The sequence below is a fragment of the Heptranchias perlo genome, chromosome 7 (genome assembly GCF_035084215.1).
Source record: "Heptranchias perlo isolate sHepPer1 chromosome 7, sHepPer1.hap1, whole genome shotgun sequence".
NCBI lineage: Eukaryota > Metazoa > Chordata > Chondrichthyes > Hexanchiformes > Hexanchidae > Heptranchias > Heptranchias perlo.
In genome coordinates, this window is record NC_090331.1 from 50866757 (window position 1) to 50891316 (window position 24560).

Genomic DNA, 24560 nt, shown 5'->3' on the forward strand with positions numbered 1-24560 from the left:
GAATGCGTAAGTAAATGGAAAACATGAAATCAAATCTTTGAATAAGACCATACATTAACTGAAGATTTTAAGTACTGTACTAGAATCCATATTTGAAACCATGTCTGTCTTATGCACTACCTGTTGTATACAACATCATAGCTAAACTAAAATAAGCTATTTTAACAGATTCTGCAACACCGTAAACTGATACATGAAAGTCAAATTTATACTGTACAGTTAAGCTGAAAATAAAAATACATATAATATTAAGTGAATTTCTGTAGTCATCAAGGTGAGGAAAACTCTTAACTGTGTCAATCACTTCCAGGTCAGGTGCAGTATGGACTGAATGCAGAGAATCAGCTTCAATATGCCTCAACAACAACCTCAACACTGTTAAACCCCACCCCCCCATACCAACCATCCTTGTGGTCTCTCTAAGCAACACTGCCAATTTAGTGCTAACTACGTTGCGTTGTGGCCAGTTTTATGCTGTGAGTTCAACGCACAAGGAACTGGGTCAAATCTGCCCAAATTATTTTCTACACAGGAACTGTGCTACTCAGTTCACTTTTGGGGAAAAAAGAATTAGGATGGTAATTACCAGAAAGCTTTCAGTCCATTCAGATATACTATTCCAGTCCAAACATAAAGATGTTGTTAATGAAAATGATCACTATGGAAAACACTAAAATTAAACTGCAATAAAAAGTTATTTATTGGTCTGTTTTAGAAATTTCAAAAAATAAAAAGCTAAAAACCATAATGCTCCAAAAATTAAAACATTAGATGAAACCATCTTTTGCACCACTTTACAAATTTATTAAAAGTCCAGTAGTACAAATAATCCAGGCTGCAGATTGTCAAAAAAAAACAAACTCAACTGAAATCCAGGTTTAAAAGACATGTCCCAAACATGCCTCTGAAAAAAAAAATCACAGAAACATTTATTGGCAATTGATTGCTTGTCCATAAAGCACATTTATTCACTTTTATCTTCATCTGAACTAGGGGTTGAATCACAGTTTGAGTGCTTCTCTTTGTCATGGTTCCGATCTTTTTCTCTGCTGTTTGACTTCTTAATTTTGTCATCACGTTCACACACTCTGCTTCTAGATGCAGATTTTTCTTCAGACTTTTTGCTTTTACTACTTCCCCTTTTTCTCTTTAAACTGGGACTACTACTTTGTTCCTTCTTCTTATTCCTGCCCTCATCTTCTTTCAGACTCTCAGAGCTGCTGCTGTGATCCCTACCCTGGCTTCTAGTATGGCTTTTCAGTTTTTCATTCTCCCTGTTGTGCACTTTTTTCCCATTTGAACTTTGATTTTCAGCAATCTTGAACTCTTTCTCCTTATTTTGATTATCTTCTGAACGTTTTGATTTTTCTTCCTTCTTTGAATCTTCATACCTATTTTTTTCAGGGGTTCTTTTGTCTCTGCTTCTTGACCGTCCTCTTTTTTTCTGTTCTTTATCTCTGTTCCTTTGACCATCTTTGCTTGGACTTCTATCCCTTTCCTTACTTTTGGATTTTACTCCTTTCTCTTGATCTTTACTCTTGCCCTGTTCCTCATCATTACTACTGGATTTAGTCCAGTTTTCTTTGCGTTTTTGTTCCCTGTCTCTGCTTCTTGAGTTTGCATGTTTTTCTCTTTCTTTACTTTTCTCCTTTTCCCTATCTTTACTTCTAGATTTTGCTCGCCTTCCTCTTTCTTTACTTCTACTCTGTTGCCGATCTTTGCTTCTAGATTTAGCCCTTTTCCCTCTATCTTTGTTTTTACTCTGTTCTCGATCTCGGCTTCTAGATTTTGATTTGGCCCTTTTTTCTTGCTCTCTACTTTTACTTCGTTCTCGACTTTTAGATTTTGATTTGGCCCGTTTTGCTCTCTCTCTACTTTTACTCTGTTCACGATCGCTACTTCTAGATTTTGACTTTGCTCGTTTTCCCCTCTCTCTACTTTTACTCTCTTCTCGATCCCTACTTCTTGATTTAGCCTGCTTACTCCTCTCTTTACTGTTACTCTGTTCTCGATCACGAGTTCTAGATTTTGACTTGGCTCTTTTCTCCCTCTCTTTACTGTTACTCTGTTCTCGATCACGAGTTCTAGATTTTGACTTGGCTCTTTTCTCCCTCTCTTTACTGTTACTCTGCTCTCGATCACGAGTTCTGGATTTTGACTTGGCCCTTTTCTCCCTCTCTTTACTGTTACTCTGCTCTCGATCACGAATTCTGGATTTTGACTTGGCCTGTTTCTCCCTCTCTTTACTGTTACTCTGTTCACGATCACAAGTTCTGGATTTTGACTTGGCCCGTTTCTCCCTCTCTTTACTGTTACTCTGTTCACGATCACGAGTTCTGGATTTTGACTTGGCTCGTTTTCCTCTCTCTTTACTTCTACTCTGTTCTCGATCTCGACTTCTAGATTTTTCACGTTTTCCCCGTTCTTTAATTTTGTTTTGTTCTCTCTCTTTACTTGATTTTGCATGTTTATCCCCCTCTTTGCTTTTTGTCTGCTCCCTATCCTTGCTTCTGGATTTCACCCTCTTTTCTTTTTCTTTGATTGGTTTCTGCTCTCTGTCCTTGCTTCTGGTTTTGGCTTGTTTTTCCTTATCTTTGCTTCTACTTTGATTTCTTTCTTTACTCCTTGATTTATTTCTCTTTTTAGATTTGTTTTTATCAGGTTTGTCATCTTTGTCTGTTTTCTTCTGTTCTCTTTCTTTACTTCTAGATCGATGACTCCTTCCAATCTCTCGGTCTGTTTTCTTATCCCCCTCTCTGCTCCTTTTTGGACTATCCAATATGTCCGGCCTGTAGTCTGAAGTCATTCTCTCTCTCCCTCTGCCTGGGCTTTTATTGTTGTGGTTTTCTTTCTTTTCATTCACTTCACCCCTTTAAACAGCAGATGGGAAAAAAACAGGAATTAGCAACCACCAAAACTAAAAATATTTCTGAAGTTGCAGTTTATGCCAAATATTGACTGCACATACAACCATTGCAAGTACATTTACTTCATTTTATTACCTGCTGAATTGGCAATTAAAAAAGACACAAAAACATGAAGTCACAAGGATGGGTGAAAGACACTATCCAGGAATAAAATAGGTTCCAGCTAGTCTGCATGGATGCCACCTTTATATATCCCTACAAAATGTATTTTTTTTTTTAAAAGGAAAAAAGACCAGTAAAATTTGCTATTCTTTACAGCTGGATGCTATCAACTGCTCAGATTGTCTCAATGGGTTTGAAGATTTGACAAACGTAAGCAATTCCTGAGAGTTAGGGTGATGGGAAAAAATAGAAGACAAGGCAGTGTGGAAAAAGTTGTACTGTGTATTCAGTAAACTTGTATAAACAAAATTTATACAAAAATTAACAAAGGAAACCAATGCATGTCAAAAGAGGAAAAAAGACATAATCCCATTTGTTGAAAAACTGAAGATGTCTTCTATTCCCGTTGATGCACATCTTTTTATTAACTACTCCAGAACTCTCTCTGCCATACCACAAAATAAGGTTTCAGTATTTCTTTTTACAAATTGAGAACTATACTTCCATGTTAACCATCAGGCACTGCAATTTATTTAGCATCTTTATTTAGACGTTTTCAAATATTACTGTATAAAAATTAAGGGACTTAAAATACATCAATACATACATGAAAGCTAAATCTAATAATTTGCTTTAAACACCTATATGATTCAATTCCACTTCAAAACACGTAAGCCTTGCAGTAGATTTTTGTTTACAAGTATTTTGAAGTTGTTTAGCAGAACCATTATTCTATTTATTAGTGCTCTTAAAAGCACATCATAATGAAAATATGAAACTACATTTAATTATCAAGAGTAAACTTAATTATCTATAGAGCAATAACCTAGTAAACAAAGATGTGGAGATGCCGGTGATGGACTGGGGTTAACAATTGTAAACAATTTTACATCACCAAGTTATAGTCCAACGATTTTATTTTTAATCCCACAAGCTTTCGGGGGCTTTCCCCTTCCACACCGCCTGAGGAAGGGGAAAGCCCCCAAAAAGCTTGTGGGATTAAAAATAAAATCGTTGGACTATAACTTGGTGTTGTAAAATTGTTTACAACTAGTAAACAAAAGTCAACATGGCTTTAGAAGGGGAACATCCTGCCTGACAAACCTCCTGGACTTCTTTGTGAGGAAGTGACAAACCAACTTCCAAAAGGAGCTGACAAAATTCCACATGAAAGACTATTAGTTAAGATCAAAACTGTAGGAATGAAGGTTAAATCCTCTGAATAAATAAGAAACTGTCTGAAGGGCAGAAAACAAAAATGCTTGTTGGAGGAGTTATGTTGGGGGGGGGGGGGGTTTACTGAATGGGGTGCCCAGAGCTGTCTAATTTACATAAATGACTTGGACCCAGACCCAAACACAATGTTAACTGCGAAGGATAACAAACTAGGAGGGGCAGAGAAATCGTAGCTCAGAAACTACAGAATGAGCTGGAGGCGATAGAGTAGTCAAGGCATAAACCCTGGGATCATTTAAGAAACAATTAGGTGTTGAAAGGGGGGGTGGAATTGTAGGGTCTTTCTGGATGGATGAATTAAGATGGACTAAATTGGTTCCCTCATTTGTAATTATCTTGTGTAATGTTTAATATTTCACAGTACAGTGAAGGATTTATTTTGTTTCTTATTTGAAAGCACTCAAAATTAATAGGGTTACCCAAGAAAGATGTTAGTGGAAGAAAAATATGCTGGAAAAAAAAACTAGTGCTATTATTCTCCTTACTTCTTTCATTTTGCTTTGAACTTTTTTTTATTCCATCACTTATCACTGCCTTCCAGGTCCCGTTAGATCTGCTAATTTTCTCTTTGGTAATATGCTTGTCTCTCTTCAACAACAGTCATCTATAGTCAACTGGAAGAGACCTCGAGCTTCGCAAGATATTACTACAGATGCTAATAGTCTATATGACTCCTTGATTAAAATGTAGATAATTCAAAAGTCCTCTTTGCAGCAATGGGCAGCATCATGTCTTGGAGCTCAAATGGATCAATTGCACTGAAGTCACCGATCAGAGTTGTACCATAATGGGCAAGTATTTTTCCACTAAGAGGGAAGTTGCTGTGGGCTACTCTTGCACACCTTCTAGTGGCTGATTATTAAGTTGAATTAGCAGAGACCTACTTCTCAGCCGGATATGGTGCATGTGATAAGGAGACCAAGAAAGGGGAAAAGCAAATATTAAAAGATAAAGTGCGATAATAAAAACAGGAAAACACAAAAGTAATAATCAACAACTGGAAAAATCAACATAGATCCAAATTTGCAGGTGGGTAGAAAACGTTTTTTTTTAAATCATTAATCATTTTCATCATTTGTTCTGAATAAACTATTTTTGGGAGGAGGGTAAAAGTATTTTTCAGATCTAGTAAAATAAAAAGGATGTTCTTGCCTCAGTTATCCCTGTGACCGAAAACTTTGGGATTCCAATACAGAAGCATGAACCACCAACAGAGCTCAGCAACATTAATACAACCATAAGTTGCTCAACAATAACTCTACTGATAGGCCCTTGAATATGGAACAGGACATTTAAAAATCTCATCTCCACCGAAATTCTCAATCACAAGTGTGCTTAATGCAAATAAATTATGTAGAAAAATAAACATCTGAATTATTGTGAAATTTAATTTTTGGTTTGCAGATAATCCATTACAATAAGAGCACTCCCCTCAAAGCTCTTTAATTCAAGTTCACAATAAAAGACAATTTCCATATGCAGATCTGCATATGCTATAATGTAAAACTTACAATCTTCCACATATCACGAATGGGATAGTGTACCACCCATTTACCGCAGACCCATGTGGGTTGCCCATGAATGGCAGGAAACACCGCACCACCAGACTGTGGTATTCAGCTAAAGCTGATAAATCAAATTTATTTACAAGGAAAATTATTGCAAAGGAAGGCAGCATGAGGCCAACAGTACAATACTTGAATGGTTCCAAAACAAATGAATGAATCCAGAATCTCATCAGCTCAGTGCAGAATGTTATAACTGGGTATCTAATGAATGCAACCGACATCACGGAACTCCTCTCCCTGCCGTAATTTGGAAACAGGCAGAGAAACACGAAACTGGGGAATAGGGAACGCCAGTAGCACTTATACTATTCCAAAGCAGACTTCAACTTACCAGAACAAATAAGCCCTTTCCCATTTGGGCAAGCAATCATACTATAATTCAATTCCACCATTCAAGTAGATAGAATATGAAAGCATACCTCCAGCAATTTGTTGGATTTAATTTGCTTTTGAAACCTGCCTTACATATCAAACTTCGCATTTCCCAAAGAGCCAACTGGGCTCTGATAATTTCCATGTATTAACTGAAAAATATATGGGAATTTTTGATGCAATTAACTTGTAAACAGATGCAGGGAATTCCTTCTTGGAAACTAGCTGGCCCATCTAATCCCCATAGAACTGTAAATATTCCTACATTTGTGCACTGTCTCTTTCCCCACAAAGATAAAGGAACACTTCAAATACATCCAACTTGAGATATCTTTTTAAATTCACAAAACTTTGGTGTATCTAAAGTTTCATAAAAAAGATATAATACGGATTTTACAGTTTAAAGTAAGGCAGCAGTCTGTGTCCATTGCACAACTAATACAACATTACATTATCAATTATCATGAGATTACGGTGAGCCTGTAAACCATTTGAGACATTTAAAATACTCTCAAGTTATCTGCAGACAATACAGAACACTTTCAGTAGCTTTGTAATACTTACTTGTCTCCTTTGATCCACCGCTCTCCACTTGAAACCCTCATTCTTTGTGCTCGTTGCATCTCCTGTCTCCAGTGTGGTGGAGTTTCACTGCGCCTAAATCGATCTCTTGACCGAGACCTTGATCTTGAAGGTGTTCGATAGCGCTACACAAAAGATAATTTTTAGAATATATAAATGTGTGTATAAGGTACATTACCAATTACATCTCATGGCAATACAAACTTGCATACATATAGCGTTAACAGCGCTGTCACGACCTCAGAATGTCCCAAAGCACTTTACGGCCAATGAAATAATTTTTGAAATGTAGTCACCGTTGCAATGTAGAGAAACGCGGCAGCCAATTTGAGCACAGCAATGTCCCACAAACAGCAATGAGACAATGACCAGATAATCTGTTTTAGTGATGTTGGCTGAGGGATAAACATTGGCCAAGACACCGGGGAAAACGCCCCTGCTTTTCTTCAACATAGTGCCATAGGATCATTTACATCCACCTGAGAGGGCCTCGGTTTGACGTCTCTTTGCACAACCTCCGACAGTGCAGTGCTCCCTCAGTACTGCACTGGAGCATCAACCTAGATTTTGTGCTCAAGTCTCAGGAGTGGGACTTCAACCCACAACCTACTGACTCAAAGGTGAGAGTGCTACCACTGAGCCATGACTGACACCTAAATATAGAAAGAAGAGGAAGAACTTGCAATTATAGAGCACCTCTCACAACCTCAGGATCTCCCAAAGCACTTCACAGCAGCTAATTGGTCCACAGCAGGGTCTTTTAATGAAATAATCAACCGGTTAATCTGTTTTAGTGATGGTGGTTGATAAACATTGACCAGGACATCAGGTGAACTGCCTTCTCTTCTTCGAACATTACCATGGAATCTTTTACGTCCATCTCAACAAAGGCTTGGTTTAACAGCTGGTCCCAAAGACTTCACTCCCTCAGTATTGGACTAAAGTGTCAGTCCAGATTATGTGCTCAAGTATCTTGTGGGACTTGATTCAGAGGTGCGAATGCTACCATTGAGTCAAGCCTGACACTCGTACTGAAGTAAATTTCTTTCCAAGACCAGTTTTAAGAGAAAAAAAGGTTCTGCAAAACAGTCACTTACCCGGGGTCCTCTTCCTTTAATTTTTCGGCCTGACCTGGTTACCAAGAGTCGTCTTTGATATGTAGATATTTGGGAATTTGATGCATTGCTGTTCAAAATAAAGGCAATTACTGTACAACTATATTTACTCATGGATGAAACCAAAAGCTTGGACAAAAATTAATTCCGTAACTTAATTCAACCTCACTGGCTCAAAAATGGTTACTTGCAACACTATATCACAGAAAATTGCTAATTTGCAAATTCTAAAAGTCAGGTTCCTGAAACACAGAATATGAGATTCACCCTTGCTGGCAACTCCACCCCACCACGATAAGTACGGCCAAGAGTTATTTTAGCAAATTTTAATTGGAACGTAGTGGTTGTTACATTACCATGTGATACAAAGTATAGCATATGGTCCAATATCATGACGGCAGACTAAATTTCTTTGCCCTGATTATGGTCATAATTTGCTGCATTCAAATGTTTCACAGCAGTAGTAGCACATTTATGGGTTACTGATTGCTGCTGAAGCAATGAAAGGAGCTTTTTCTATAAAGCTATGAAAGTATTTGGCAGGATACTCTAAATTATTAATGCTGTATGAAGTCAATGAGATAAATATTCATAGCAGCTCCATAACTCACTTTTGATATCCCTGCAAATACAATTTCAAGATGAATAAAGTTGCGCTTTGAAGGAATCAGTGAAGGTGTAGGAGAATAGAATAAATGTTCTATTTTGGGCATCCAGGGTCAACATCAACTATTCCCAGGTGAGAAATAACACACCAAATGTAGAATAAAGTTCAACTCTGCCCCAACAATGTGTTTTAATCTCAACCTCATAAGAGCAATGACTATTGCACTAGTATGATTTTTTCCCTCATTTCTTACACAAGCTATATTTTTAGGCTCTGAATGAAATTTTAAATTTGTAGGCTTTTTTTTAAAAAGGCACATGCCCACTAGAAACTTGGCTGACTGCCCAATTTCATTTCATGAGAAAGTGGGGGCTTAATTCCATCAGTTGATTCCCTCTCCTCAGGTATGGTACCCTACCGTTCAAAACCACAGTCATCACCCCTGCTCAAAGATTTCATCCTTTACCAGTGTCCTCATTAACTACCACCCCATCTCCAACCCCCCATTCCTCTCCAGGGTCCTTGGATGTGTTATCGTCTTCCAGATCCAGGCCCATGTTTTCTGCAACTCTTGCTTGAATCCCTCCCAAAGCACCAAAGCGACCCTAACCAAAGTTTGAAGGACATCCTCTATGACTGTGACCATGGTGCATTAGTCTTTCTCAAACTTTCTGCAGACGACATAGTTTATCACAACATCCTCCTCCAATGCTTCTCATGCATTGTCCAGCTTGGTGGGGCTGCCCTTGCTGGTTCCACTCTTACCTATCCGATTGGAGCCATAGCACTTTCTAGCAGCGGGTTCCCACCTGGAGGTTTAGGGAGGGAATTCTATACTGTGCAGCCTAGATGGATAAAGGCACGGCTGCCACTGGTGTGGTGAAGGGAGGGGGGAGATGCACAAGGGGTCAGAGTTAGAGGAACAGAGAGTTTGGTGGAGGCGGGGGGGGGGGGGGGGGGTTGTAGCACTGGAGGAAATTACAGAGCTAGAGAGAGGTGAGGCCATGGAGGGACTTAAACACAAAGATGAGAATTTTAAATTTGAGATATTGAGGCCAATGTAGGTCAGCGACAATAGGGGTGATGGGCAAGTGGAACTTGGCACTGGAACGGATTTCGCAGTAGAGTTTTGGATGAACTGAAGTTTACAGAGAGTGGACAATGGGAGGTCAGCCAGGACAGCGTTGGAATTATTAACTGCTTGAAAATGTTAAAATTCCAACTGTGCTTTCTTACAGTACAAATTTCAGATGACATTATTCACTCCTTGAAAAATTAAACCCTAATTGCTGAAACAGTATTGTCATTTTTTTTCCATCTTTCATAACCAAATATTGTGTTTCTCCTTTTTGTAAGATGGCCCCACAAATCTCTGTTAGAAAAGAATGCAGAATTGAATAGGTCTTCTATGACAGCCACGGTTATTTTTACTTTAGGACTCACTAAATAGGAGACGCTCTTTAAAATCCTGCTTTACACAGGGCATTTCCAGTAACCTGGTCGATGACTAATAACTTTAAAACAAAATTGTTCTTGCGATATGAGCAACACTGGCAAGGTGGCATTTATTGTCTATTCCTAGTTGTCCTGAACAAATTAAGAGTCAACCACATTGTATGGGACTGGAGTCACATGTAGACCAGACCAGCTATGGGTGGAAGATCACATCTCTGAAGGACATTAGTGAACCAGTTGGATTTTTATGAAATCCAGCAGCTTTCATGGTCATGCTTTTGATGAGGTAACAGATAGGATTGATGAGGGCAATGCTGTTGATGTGAATATGGACTTCCAAAAGGCATTTGATAAAGTGCCACATAATAGACTTGTCAGCAAAGCTGAAGCCCATGGAATAAAAGGGGCAGTGGTAGCATGGATACGAAATTGGCTAAGTGACAAGAAACAAAGAGTAATGGTGAACGGTGGTGTTCCTCAGGGGTCGGTACTAGGACCACTGCTTTTCTTGATATATATTAATGACATGGTCTTGGGTGTACAGGGCACAATTTCAAAATCTGCACATGACACAAAACTTGGAAGTATCACGAACAGTGAGGAGGATAGTAATAGACTTCACGTAGACAGGCTGGTGCCACAGGACACATGGCAGATGAAATTTAACGCAGAGAAGTGCGAAGTGATACATTTTGGTAGCAAGAACGAGGAGAGGCAATATAAACTAAAGGGTACAATTCTAATGGGGGTGCAGGAACAGAGAGACCTGGGGGTATATCTGCACAGGTCATTGAAGGCGGCAGGGCAGGTTGAGAAAGCGATTAAAAAAAGCATAGGGGATCCTGGGCTTCACAGATAGAGGCATAGGGTACAAAAGCAAGGAGGTTACGATGAACCTTTAGAAAACACTGGTTGGGCCACAACTAGAGTACTGTGTCCAATTCTGGGCACCGCACTTTAGGAAGGATGCAAAGGCCTTAGAGAGGGTGTAGAAAAGATTTACTAGAATGGTTCCGGGGCAGGTCTAGACAGAGTAGATAGAGAGAAACTGTTCCAATTGGCGGAAGGGTCGAGAACCAGAGAACACAGATTTAAGGTGATTGGCAAAAGAACCAAAGGCAACAGAAGGAAAAACTTTTTTATGCAGCAAGTGGTTATGATCTGGAGTGCACTGCCCGAGGGGGTGGTGGAGGCAGATTCAATCTTGGCTTTCAAAAGGGAATTGGATAAGTACTTGAAAGGAAAAAACTTGCAGGGCTACGCGGAAAGGATGGGGGAGTGGGACTAGCTGGATTGCTCTTGCACAGACGGGCTGATTGGCCTCCTTCTGTGCTGTAACCATTCTATGATTCTATGTTATCTGGTGCCAGATTTATTAAATTGAATTTCACAACTTGCTATGGTGGGATTTGAATGCACAACCTCTGCGTTTCTGGTCCCGTAGCTTCTCCACTAGGCTACAGTACCCACTAAACTATATTAATCATCCTGCTGCGGAATAAAAAGTGTGTATATGGAATCTGTGTGATGAATATGTGCCCATGGGTACAGATACCATGTAGTATCACACAGACCTAAATATGGACTGGAATTAATAAATATATAGAAAATTGTTCCAAAGCCTATATAGTTATACTAACCTCTCTTTTTCTCCCTCTTTTTTCTTCTCTTTCTCTTTTTCCTCTGTCTTGCGAGGACTCTTTCGCATTAAGAATCTGTTTTCTGGTACAGGGGGAATTTCCTCAGGACGGACAGTGGCAACTGTCTGCAGTGTGGTACTTTCGACACTTTCATCTGATGAGCTTCAAAAAAAAGTTAACAAATGAAACACTGTAATTACTAAATGTAATATATTCATATTACTTACACACATAAATAGCCAATCTTCTATGGCGTTGCATACGGGTAGCCAAGACCAAGGGTTAGAGAGTGTGGGATAATGGAACCAAGGCAGGGGAACGAGGAGAGCAAGAAAATGGGGAAAGGAAGGAAGATGGTTGAGAAGGGGAGAGAAGAGTGTGGAGAGGAATAAATGAGTGTTGAGGAAGGGGAATTCAGATCAGTACTGCTTGTCCAACATCAAGTCTTGGATGAGCTGAAATTCCCTTTAGTTCAACATTGGCTAGCATTAGCAAAACCAAAGCCATCATTTTTGGTTCACACCAGCAACTGTGTCCCTCTAACTTCAGCTCCATCAATGTCCTGGATTGAACCAAATGCTATGAAACTGTGACTTTCTCCTCAACCCTGAGCTGCACTTCTCTTCCAATATCTAGTCAGTCGTCTTGCCTTCAATTCCCCAACCCCATTGTTCCTATCTCAAGCTCAGCGTCTTCAATCCTTCCTTGCAAAGTGCTGCTAGATATTTTACTATGTGAGGGGCACGACATAAAAAAGCTGAAGGCTTAATTATCATACAGTGGCTTCTATTTGAAAAGTAGACCTTTGAACCATTTAAAAAAGATTGTAAGAGAATTCTTATTCTCTGTCATTTTGGAATGACCGATTCAAATGGTGCCATTATTAGTTAGCAATTCTATCTGCTCTAAGCTGTTAAAAAGAGAAACTCCATTAAATTTATTATCTGATTGACTGTCACTCAGCAACAAATATTATTCTGTTCCATTTATTTTGAAGTGAATCGAAGAAATGAAAAACAGCAACGATTATACATATGTATATTCGACAATCTTTTTAGAAAGAGGAAACAGCACGGGAAGAGAGACAAAGCTGTTTTATCCCTCAATTGATGTCATCTCTAACAAATTCAATGGCTAGTTACTCACAAGATGGTGCTTTCAAGCAGAGCATATAGCAAGCAATGTTAAAACGTCTGATTTTCTATTTAAAACATTGTGGGATTTTTATTTTGCATCAAGGTCTGCCGTGGATTACAGGGAAGCTTAGCAATGTGATTTTTGAATTACGTTCCTGGAATTACCTTTAAAACATCTATCCAACCTTCCAGCGGTTGGAAAGAAAGACAATTAGCTTTTTAATAAGGCTGTGAAGTATTAGCCTTTCGCTGTTCAGGATGTTAGGTGTTTTGATGCTCCCTCAAAGAAGAAAATATTTACATTCCCTTCAAACTGTTATGAACAAAGCAGCATTTTGTTATGTATTACAATAAATCTGATTTTATCCAATACTGGGGTAACTAATGTTGAAGCCTTTAATGAGCACCTGGGTGCTTGGATCTGCTATGAGTCAACAGAACATACTGATCTGGATTTTACACAAACTTAGAGACAGACTGAACAGAATATCCTAGAGTAATAATGAAACATAGAATGAAAGTAGTAAAACACAAGGCTTTACAAAAAATGGTAAAGAATAAATGAGCCTACAGATAAAACGAACAGATCTTCAAATCTTGGAAACACTATTAAAGGAACAGTAAAAGTAGCAGAAGCTTGCAATAGGTGGAGCGTTGCAATAGGTAGACTAATGCTAGTATCAGAGAACTGCAGTGGTTAATGGAAAGATGAATTTTTATAGTCTTGTAGTGCTCTACATCTTGCCTTCTGGAGCAGAAACAATTGTTTAAGTGCCCGGGGAAAGGTCTGAAACACAAAAATCCATTGCTCCCCATGCAAGAAATTTGCAGTGAAACAGAATGAATTTGTATCCAAGGAGACACATGACAGAAGGAACTTGTGAAACAATTACAAGAAACAGATACAAATGCAATGCCAGGTGTTAAAAAAGTATCTAAACAGTGCTTCTCTTCACCCACTGCAAGCAGATAAATCTGTCCTATACACAGCAGTTACATAAATAAATCTGCTCATATAGTTGAATAAATAATTCTTTGAAAAATTTACATCGTTTTTCCAGTCAAAGATACCTCAGATAAAGTGAAAAGTTTATACTTAACTTTGTTTGCATAAAAATTAGTTACCTTTACAGTCCTATTAATGGCTTCCGACCTTTTAGTGTTATTAGTCCTCATCATTGGACAGGAAGAGGGGCCAGCCTTAAAAATAGCAAATAATGGTATGCTACATGAATGGCCAGTCTTGCTGTCAATCATTAAAAAAATTCTGGCATGCGTTGCATCCCCCCCAGCTCCAAAACATGGTGATGTTCATTAGAATTAGAAGAAAGGCAGTCTTAATTTACATTCAGGAAGTTGTGCACAGGTTGCTTGTAGAGTGGAAATGATACATTCCGGGAGCAATAACCTTTACAAGTTTTTCATTCAGTTGATAAATGATTGCGCGGGGAAGAGTGTGAACTCAAGCCACAGGCTTCTCGGAGAGAGACAGACTTTTGACAGAAAATGTAACTGTATAGGTAAGTTTAATAATTTGCTTGTGAATTCTGTAGTTATTTCAGATCTTTCTTATCTTAGAAACCTTACTTCTGGTACTAAGTTGCCAGCTTTGGCAAAGTTAGATGGTGGCGGAAATATTTTTGGAGCAATTTCATTGGTTCTGCTTCACTTCTATTAAAAATTGGTAGCTAATTGTTCACTATTCTTGGTCAGTTTTTGTTCCTGCTTGTTACGTTTTGATTGGTACGCATGATATGTTGGGTTTTATCAAAATAATCTTGGAGTCAATTTGGTTCATAGTCGCTAATAAATCCAATAGGGAATTCAGGAGAAACTTCTTTACCCAAAGAGTGATAAGAATGTGGAACGCAATACCACAAGGAGAAGTTAAGGCAAATAGCATAGATGCATTTAAGGGGAAGCTAGATAAGCACAGGAGGGAGAAAGGGATTGAAGGGTATCCTGATAGGGTTAGATGAAGTAGGGATGAGGAGGTTTGTGTGGAGCATAAATGCTGACATAGACCAGTTGGTCCGAATGGCCAGTTTCTGTGCTGTAGTTTCGATGTAACTCGATGTAAGTATGCTTACACTTTCAAGTGTGGCACTTTGGGGTGTGATGGACATGCACTAGACATACAATTTTACTTATGTATAAAAATATATACACACGCACACATATATATAATAATCAATTGCCTATGGTGTTGCACACAGGCAGTCAAGACAAGGTGCAGTCTTCAGGTGAAATGGGGTTAAAGAACAGATAATTTGACCTGGGCGTGCAGATGGAATTAAAATCCCATTTTGAAGTCATTCATTTAGTTCTTATTTTTATAATTTCCATTATAAACCCCTATGTCCACATGTATGCAGGATATTGCCTACGTAAAGCAGTCCTGTTCCAATTACACCCTCCCACCAGCTGTGGCACTGTAGCATCTTCACTAGAGGAAGAGTGTAATTATAGCATGACAAATTTACATGGGCAATTTCCATTATAAATGTGGATACAGAATTTATAACGGTAAAAATTGACAGGAAGCGTTTGGAGGTACATACACACATAAATTATGCCCATCAAACAATGGTGACTAGGCTTCAAAAGCAATTTGTTGGCTGTCAAATGCTTTGGGATATCCTATAGGAAGATGCTATATAAATGCAAGCTTTTTTTTAGTCCACTTGCTATTAAGTAAACATGAGTGAAGTCAGCATTTAACTGCTTTTTGGCTATACAGAAATTTGGATAACACTACGTGTGATGGACAGGAAAGATATGCTAGAAATACAATTTTTGTTATATTACTAGTGAATCTCCTGTGCCACTGTAAGTCAGAGGATTTACTGTTTTAGAAGAATAAAACCATTATATAATGTAAAATGCAATGTATTATTCTGTTATATGGTCCCTTTAAGGTTACAAAGTATAACTGATGTTAAGTAAACACTGAGTGAGTTCAGAGACAGGTCAGTTAAGAAGCTGGAGATATTCTGTCCCTGTTACTGGAAAGTCTTCATATTCCAAAGTGTGCCTTTGCTTCCTTGTACTTTGTTCCCCAGTGTGACAGACAGTTTGTGGCATCTCTGCAATCTGGTCCTCAAAGGCCAGACAACATAAGATTGATTTATGCTTGCTTGTATTTCTTATTTGCTGGCTTGTCCTGTTTTAGCACCGTTGCCTCTTTGGTGTATGAATCCTAAGTCATGCGTTGCTATTCACAGCTTGTGCGAAATAATGGGAACATGAATTTAAACTTTGTACGTGACCCCACAGGCTCTATCAAATGCACTTATGCAGACCACAAAGACAAAAAGACTACGCCTTCTCTAATATAGACATATATTTTCCTCAGGTGAGCAGTGATAGAAAATAACATCTATGTACCAAATGTAACTTTAAAGCACAAGTAACGTAATGAATTATGAAGTAACTGCCAAATACATGCCAGAGCAGCAATACAAGGGTTTCCAAGGAAGTGCAAAGTGGGGTTGTAGTAGGATGCGGGATTGCACTTCCAACTTGAATACAATGATTTACTAATCTTAGGTGTGCAAACATGTGGAGACATTGAGCTGAGGATGTTCACTTCTCCAGAAAGATATAGTGGGGTGGGGGTCAGCACTAACCCAGAGAACCAGTTGCCACGGACAAATATCACACACTTCCCAGTTACAGAATATCAATAGGAACAGGTTCCAGCATATCCCCTTAGTTTGGGAAGATGTATGACATGAGACAACAGCAAGTGGGAAAGAAGAGAAAATGATGAGGAAAACACCCGGTCAGGTAATAAGTTAGAATGCTATCACACTGGTTTCTGCACAAAAAAAGTTAGTTTAAAATCACTAAAATGATTCATAAGCTTATACTGAAATTTAGTGTTACTATAATGCTTTGAGGCTAGGGCAACGTAAAAGGACAAATAACCCTCTCACATATAAAAGTTGCCACCAACCTTTTCTTTTCCAATTTCTTTCTTCGTTTCTTATCTTTCTTTCGTTTTTTGGACTCTTTCTTACGTTGTTTCTTTTTTCTTTTCTTAGAATCTTCATCTGTTTCATTTTCTGACTCTGAGGAAGAGTCTGAGTCAGTAGAGCTCTCAGATTCACTTGAAGAGGATGATGAAGATTTCTTTCTTTTCTTCTCTTCCTTTTTGGCTTATTAAGTAAAAGTAAAATACACCCATTTGTTAACATGTTTGCCATTGTTGAAAAATCACCTGCACCTTTGAGTTATCTACAAATGAACAGAAAGTGAATTAAATGTACTTTCCAGTGAAACCTAAGTTTTGAACAAATAAGAGTGCAAATACAAAATGAAAAAGTGAAAATGTGAATGAGATGTGTGAACATAATGACTGTAAAATCTAGTATGCTGCAAGACATCAGAAGCACCAATATTGTAATATCAGTTTATACATTTTCCCCACAATTACATGCTGCTGTCAAGATATTACTCAGAAAATGTTATATATGTATATAAAAATTAAAGGGACTTTATACAAGTTTAGAAACTATTCTTGCTAAATAGCAATGATAACGAGAGTGGGGAGATGCGTATAAAGCAGATTTTCAGCATACACTAAATGTGATAAAAGTTTACAGCAATTTGTGTAGAACCAGTATGTTTTGTGACAGGTATAATTTGTGATTCCTGGGATCCTTGACTACTACAAGCACATAAATGTTCACGCTACCGCAACATTATTTTTTTACCCAATAACTCAGTCAGAGTACAAAAAATTATACATATTGGGTAATTTCACACATCACTTCTTCATAATGGCAACTATCAATTAACCAGCTACCTAGTTTATTTCACAGATCCCAAGACAGTGATAATCACAAAAGCTCTGCTATATTCATTTCCACTATTTTAGCCAGCAAAATCAGTCTGCAAAATCAGCAGAGCGAAAGAAAACAAAATAAGCTGCCAAAAACGGAGCCAGAACAGCAAACCTTTAAATAAACAAAACCAACTTATCACAACTTCCACGGTGCTCTAATAGCACCTGATCCGATTTGGACTCGGAAGCTAAGCAGAGCCAGGCTTGGTTTGCACTTGGATGGGAGATCAACTGCGAATACCAGCTTATCTTCCAGCTGGTTGCGTTAAGCCACTTTTATTTAAAATATATTATAATAAAAAGTCCCCCATTTAAGATAATGATTGCGATAAATATTTTGTGCATCATAAACACGACAAAACATCTATTACAAATATAACCATTTTACAGTATCAATAAGAACCATGTTACATAGCAATTAAAAATTAAAATGCTTTTAATCAAGAAAACAAGAGCTTTTCTTCCCTTTCCACCCACACTCGTACCTTTGGTTTTTGGAATCAATTCTCCACAGTTCAAGATTCGCACTTCTGCATAAGGTTTACTATTTGCATCTGTTTTCTGGTTTTCCACATCTCTTATTAATTCCTGACCTGAAATAACTTGACCAAAGACCACGTGTACACTAAGAGAATGAAAAGTGATTTTTATTTATAATTTTTGTGGTGTTATAAGCAACATTTTGATAATGACAGCTTAACTTATTTAGAAAATATACTCACCTATCTAAATGAGGTGCAGGCTTAGTAGTTCTTTTTGTTTTAACATTCGCAAAAATGGATGTTCATAACATGAAATCAGAAAAACAAAATTAGACAACTTATACAAGCTACAGTAAAAACACTGACTTTCAAACAAATACAGTAGCAAACTATCTTCTTGATAAACAATAATGAAAGCAAACATCACAATTACAAGACACACAGTCAACTACACAGACAAGTCTTGGGACAGCAAAAAAAAACCAAAAAATTTGTTTTGCTCTTTAGGCGTTTTTGATATCAACTTCTTAAATACATTTCTGTTCACATTGGGTGGGGGGGCAATGCAATAAGTGTAGTTAGAGAAAATGTTACTGTTAAAATCTAAATTAACCTGCTTATTATTTTAATATACAGAAAATACTATAATAAAAGTGGGACTCATTAGTCTTTATTTTTGGAAGAACAGTATTCAGCATTTTATCAAACAAGAAATCACCTATTAGTGATTTCTGCCGAGGATGATTATTTATCATGGAATGATCCGTGTCATACCACAATCAACAAGTTTACCACCTTATTTCAATGTAGGATATGGAGGAGCTACCTACACGAAACACTGTTCACTGGTAGACACCAAGATGCTGTGAGTAAATTGCCTAGACAAGACCTTGCTGTGTTGGAGAGCTGGTCTATGAGTCATTCTACATGTTCAGTACAGTCAAGTATGTACATTGATATATATATTTTTTAAAATAATCAACTACTGTATCTACATTAGTGTCAATTTTTATGGAACAATTTAGATGGGGTTTTAAAAAGTTGTGCTAAATTGGGCCGTGTAGTGCCTGTTGTTTCGGCGCTACACGGCCTCTCTGACATCCAAGATGGCATCTTGGATGCGCACATACATTTCCAGCGTGACATGCGCCAGACGCCATTTTGGTAGAGGAGTTAGTACAGACGCAGATAACAAACACTGGAATCATGTAAAGTAGGGAAAAAATGGCTTCAATCAGTGGGCAACGCTGATTTAAAGTGATAGACACATTTTGGGACATAACGCTCAACTCAACGCACGATCTTAACCCCGACCATCTGAACAGGTCTTAGAGTACCTGGAGGACCTCCCACCAGCGCTATTTAAAGGGACCATGCAGGATTTACAGGTTAGTTGCTGGATTATTGCATATGGCTGCCGAGACATTTGTAACTGTTTTTGGAGGTATCCTAGACTTGAATACTAGGACACGGGGACATAGTCTAACATTTAGAGCCAGGACGTGCAGGAGTGAAGTTAGGAAATGCTTCTACACACAAAGGGTGGGAGACGTTTGGAATGGTCTTCTGCAGAAGGCAGTTGATGCTAGCTCACTTGTGAATGTTAAATCTGAGATTGATAGATTTCTGTGATCCAAGGGTATTAAGGGATATGAGGCTCAGGCAGGTATATGGAATTAGGTCACAGGTCCACCATGATCTCATTGAATGGTGGAACAGGCTCGAGGGGCTAAATGCCACTGACACTTGCTGCCTCCTGATATGCGCCACCTTCTCCTGCAAGAAAGCGGGACGTGTGTCTGGGTGATGTGCCTGTCATGACTGAATAGCAGCCAGCGTGTGTGGCCTGTGAGTTGTGGGTGGGCGGCTTGCAACAGTGGTAATGTATAAGGGCGAGAGAAAGCGTCCGGTTGGAAGAGATGAGTACTGATGGAAAGAGTTTGTTGGTATATGGGTGATGGGGGTTGTAGTGCGTGGTGCAGTTGATAGGAGATGCCACTTGACCTCACTCACCTTGACCACTCATGTCAAAGCATTGAACTGTGTGCCTGGCATTGACTTTGTCCCCCCCTGCCTCTTGGATATATGTCTGGAGGGCCTCGCGCATCCCTCGCCCTGCGGATATAGGATGTCCCTCCTTCCGTCCAACCTCTTGCACCAAGGTCTCTAGTGCATCAGCAGAGAACCTTGGTGCATGCACTCTCGCAGGCCTGGTACCAACTCAGATCAGCAGATTGATGAGGTCTGGTGTGCGGATTGGAGGATGTGGGATTTAGTAGTGCGCAACCTTTATTCAATGTTTTAACGTAACGCATCAGTTTGTAAACACAGGGATGGGACCTGCATCTGTGTTTTATGTGTGCGATGTCTGATCTCCGTTCAGACAGTAGACAGTTATTTTCAACACATAACAGATACCAGCTACTTTTAAGCGATTTGTAAGAAACATCCTCCCTTTAAGAGATTGAGCTCCCCCTGATGGTGGAAAGTGCAAATTGCATTGATTCCACGTGAAAGGCCCGGAATGGAACACTGATTGCGGGTGAGTCCTCCGGCCGGCCGAAACTTGCGTCCTGTCTTCACGGGGTAATAGCGCATCACTCTACCTGCACCCAAAAACGGCCCCAATGCAATTTTCCCCCCAGAGTGTGAGAGAGAGAGACACACACAGAGAGCTCCTGTGAAGAGGGGGAAGAGAAAAAGAGAGAGAGCGCGAGAGAGGAGTGAGAGCGAGAGAAAAGGGAGGAATTTTACCTGCCAGCAGGAATCCGCTGGTTATCAATAGATTCTTGCCCGCCCACCCGTGGCGGAATGAGGCCAAGACATAACAGGCATACAAAACTAGCTGAAAATATAAACCTAACCTGTCGAGTCCAAATTACACAATTTCTATAGGATAATAAAAAAAAACTTACATGAAGAACTGTGAACCATTTGTATCCTTTCCTCTGTTAGCCATAGACAACAGGAACTCCTTGTTGTGTTTGACTGCAAAACTTTCATCTATTTTTATTAAGGAAATGTTTGATCACTTTACAGAACTGGAGTTAATATCTTAATAAAAGCACATTTTTTCATAATTCCTATGACAGTTCTATGGGTAGATTTAACAGATAAAGCATAGTGCAATCATGATAAAATACTGTAATTTCACAAAAGTAATCACCCCTTCGCTTTATTATATAGGAACACAGGAAAATACAGGAACAAAAAAGACCACTGTGGCCCATCTGGCCAATCCAATGAAAAGACGCACCCTCCGAGACTCAGTGGCCAAGTGTCAAATTGCATTCTACGCAGCAAGGCAAGATAGTTATCCCCCCCACCACCCCCCAATACAGCACAGAAGGGGGCCACTTGAAAGAGTTATCCAAATAGTCCCAACCCTTGTTCTTTCTCCATAGCCTGAACATTTTCCTTTTCAAGTATATATCCAATGCCTTTTCGAAAGTTATTACTGAATCTGCTTCCACCACCCTTTCAGGCACTGCATTCCAGATCATAACAACTCGCTACATAAAAAATCCTCCTCATTCCCCCTCTGGTTCTCTTGCCAATTTTCTTAAATCTGTCCCCTCTGGTTACTGACTCACCTGCCAGTGAAAACAGTTTCTCCTTATTCATACTATCAAAACCCCATATAATTTTGAACACCTCCAATTAAATCTCTCCTTAATCTTCACTGCTCGAAGGAGAACAATCCCAGCTTCTCTAGTTTCTCCACATAACTGAAGTCCCTCATCCCTGAACTAGTGACTTAAGAATGAATTTGTGTGTTCTTTACAGTCCTCCACTCGACCAGCTGGCTATCAAAGGTGCATTCATCTACAGAAGTTGAACAGAAATCCACTTAGGAAAACCACTGGTAAGCAGAATTTTGCGAAGCTCCTCCAACAAAGATGACCCTTGTCATCTTACAAATTGTATTTTTATGTTTATCAGAGTTTTTTTGTTAAATTGGAAATGGTACTCAAAATATTAAAAACAAGTATTTTAGTATTTTGGGTACCATACATAATTTATAAAAAATAAAATAAATCTACCCAAGTTATCGGGCTTCAAGTTATCAAGAGTGGCAATCCAAAATTTGGATATACAGCTAACTAGTACCATGCAACACCTCAGTGGCACTTGAATCTTGTGGATTCCATTACAGCATTTACTGCAGCTAACTCCTGATGTGAATGCAATTAAGGGAAGAAAAAAAATCTCTCCCCCACCCACCCCCCCAAACACATGTTTAAAACCCATTTTCTTCCCTTTGTACTTTTCCTTTAATTTTCCCATTTTAGTACTGATAGGTCATTAAAATCTCCCATTCCTTGGTTGTATAGCATAAAATATGAGTATGAGCAACAAATGCACAACAGAAAGAAATTACCTTCAAAAAACCCTCCATAGATAGATTCACCTCCTCTGCCATTTCCTAAAAGTGTTCATGAAATTCAGCAAAATCACTGTTAGTATATACATTATTTTAGTTAAAAGAAAGGCTTTACAATATTATGAAAAACACACTCTTGTTGACTAACCATGAAAGAATGACAGCAGGAAAATGTACATTTTGCTTATGACTTTTTCTATCATTTCAACAGAAGAAAGGACTGATGCATGCCACTGCAGGGACTTTACCATTTAACCCAAAACCAATTAAACAATTCCCCACAAAGGTATATTTAAGAAGCAAGCAGAACACAGTATTAAACTCATCAATGGAGATTTTGTTTTGAGGCGTGGGGAAGGGAAAAAGGGCAGGGATGCAAACTGGCATGAAAAGCATGTAATGAGCAGAGATAGTGGCCATATGTTTGCATACCTCCCAGTTCTGACAACTGCCTGTGATTAAAAAAATACAGGGTTTTCATAGTTGCCATGCACAAAAATGTCAGATGTGAAAATGAATTAGGCACTTGTTTTATTACTAAATAGGAGACAAAAGCGTAAACAGATGATTTATTTCCATTTAACCACCTTCCTCTCTTCCCCCACCCATTCAACTAAGACTGGGACTGCTGTGTGAAACAACATACTGTGCTACTCATTTATAAAACCACAAATCCTGATAAGTCAAGCAGTTAGTCTCTTATTTAAGCAGAAGGTTGCAAATTTAGATCTCATGGCTTATTAACATCAACTTGCTCCCTCACTTGCATCAGTTTTTAGATTAGCAACTAAGAAGGTAAAGGAACAATTTATTTGGCTTAAATCACAGGATACATAGAATGTACAGCACAGAAACAGGTCATTCAATCCAACTGGTCCATGTGGGTGTTTATACTCCACACGCGCCTCCACCCAACCTACTAACTAATCATAAAATAACCATATATACAGCTGTACAGAATCAGTTAGACTGGAAAAGCATACAGGCTGAATAGCCCGTAAGGAAGTGGAGGTCTAATCCTACAAGTCTTTGGAAGGAAAGGCAAGAACATCAACTTTTAGGATGCACACCACATAAACAACTACTGATTTCATACCTTCACTGAAGTCACCTCCTTGAATCATGAAATCTTTTACAACTCTGTGAAATAGGCAACCTTTATAATGTAAAGGTTTTTGAGTACTCTTTCCTACCCCCTTTTCACCTGTAATGAGATCAAGAGGGTACCATCACTGATAAAACAGGTATATAGATTACCAATAATAGTTACAATGCACCAAACAGCAGTGCCATCTCTTAAGACTGTATTCCTGTTCAAATTAAACCAGATATCCTGCCATTATTGAAAAGTGAACTGTTTTAAGTGCAGTTTCTAAGAATTATGCAAAAAAGCACATCAAGAAAGAAATAAAGAACTTGTATTTATATAGCGCCTTTCACGACCTCAGGACGCCCAAAGCGCTTTACAACCAATGAAGTACTTTTGAAGTATAGTCACTCATTGTTGTCATGTAGGAAACGTGGCAGCCAATTTGCACACAGCAAGGTCCCACAAACATCAATGTGATCATGGCCGAATAATCTGTTTTACTGCCCCATCTCCAACCTCCTTTTCCTCTCCAAAGTCCTTGAATGTGTTGTCGCCTCCCAAATCAGTGCCTATCTTTCCCACAATTCCATGTTTGAACCCCTCCAATCAGGTTTCCACCCCTGCCATCGTACTGAAACGGCCCTTATCAAAATCACAAATGACATCCATTGTGACTGTGTCTGTGGTGCAATTTACCTCCTCATCCTGCTCAACTGTCTGCAGCCTTTGACACGGTTGACCACACCATCTCCTTCAACATCTCTCCTCCACTGTCCAGCTGGGTGGAACTGCCCTCGTCTGATTCCATTCTATCTATCCAATCGTAGCCAGAGAATCACCTACAGTGGCTTCTCTTCTCGCTCCCACACTTACCTCTGGAGTCCCCCAAGGATCTATTCTAGGCTCCCTCCTATTTCTCATCTCCATGTTGCCTCTCGGCGATAACATTCATAAACACGTCAGATTCCACACGTATGTCGACGCCACCCAACGCTACCTCACCACCACCTCTCTT

General features: G+C 39.0%; 1 protein-coding gene across 2 annotated transcripts in view; it reads right to left on the reverse strand.

Annotated features, from left to right (window-relative positions):
* Nucleotides 1-780: 780 nt before the first annotated feature.
* The window catches only part of ppig (peptidylprolyl isomerase G (cyclophilin G)), a 39825-nt gene continuing 16045 nt past the window's right edge, over nucleotides 781-24560 (reverse strand). For both annotated transcript variants that reach the window (XM_067987516.1, XM_067987515.1), the window contains exons 4-13: nucleotides 23552-23659; nucleotides 22453-22497; nucleotides 20987-21074; nucleotides 18312-18341; nucleotides 18075-18214; nucleotides 16699-16900; nucleotides 11605-11766; nucleotides 7885-7972; nucleotides 6770-6912; nucleotides 781-2870 (exon numbers count right to left, since the gene is read on the reverse strand). In XM_067987516.1, coding sequence (XP_067843617.1) covers nucleotides 965-2870; nucleotides 6770-6912; nucleotides 7885-7972; nucleotides 11605-11766; nucleotides 16699-16900; nucleotides 18075-18214; nucleotides 18312-18341; nucleotides 20987-21074; nucleotides 22453-22497; nucleotides 23552-23659 — 2912 coding nt within the window. In that variant the 3' untranslated portion in view covers nucleotides 781-964. The remainder of the gene's footprint in view (nucleotides 2871-6769; nucleotides 6913-7884; nucleotides 7973-11604; nucleotides 11767-16698; nucleotides 16901-18074; nucleotides 18215-18311; nucleotides 18342-20986; nucleotides 21075-22452; nucleotides 22498-23551; nucleotides 23660-24560) is intronic.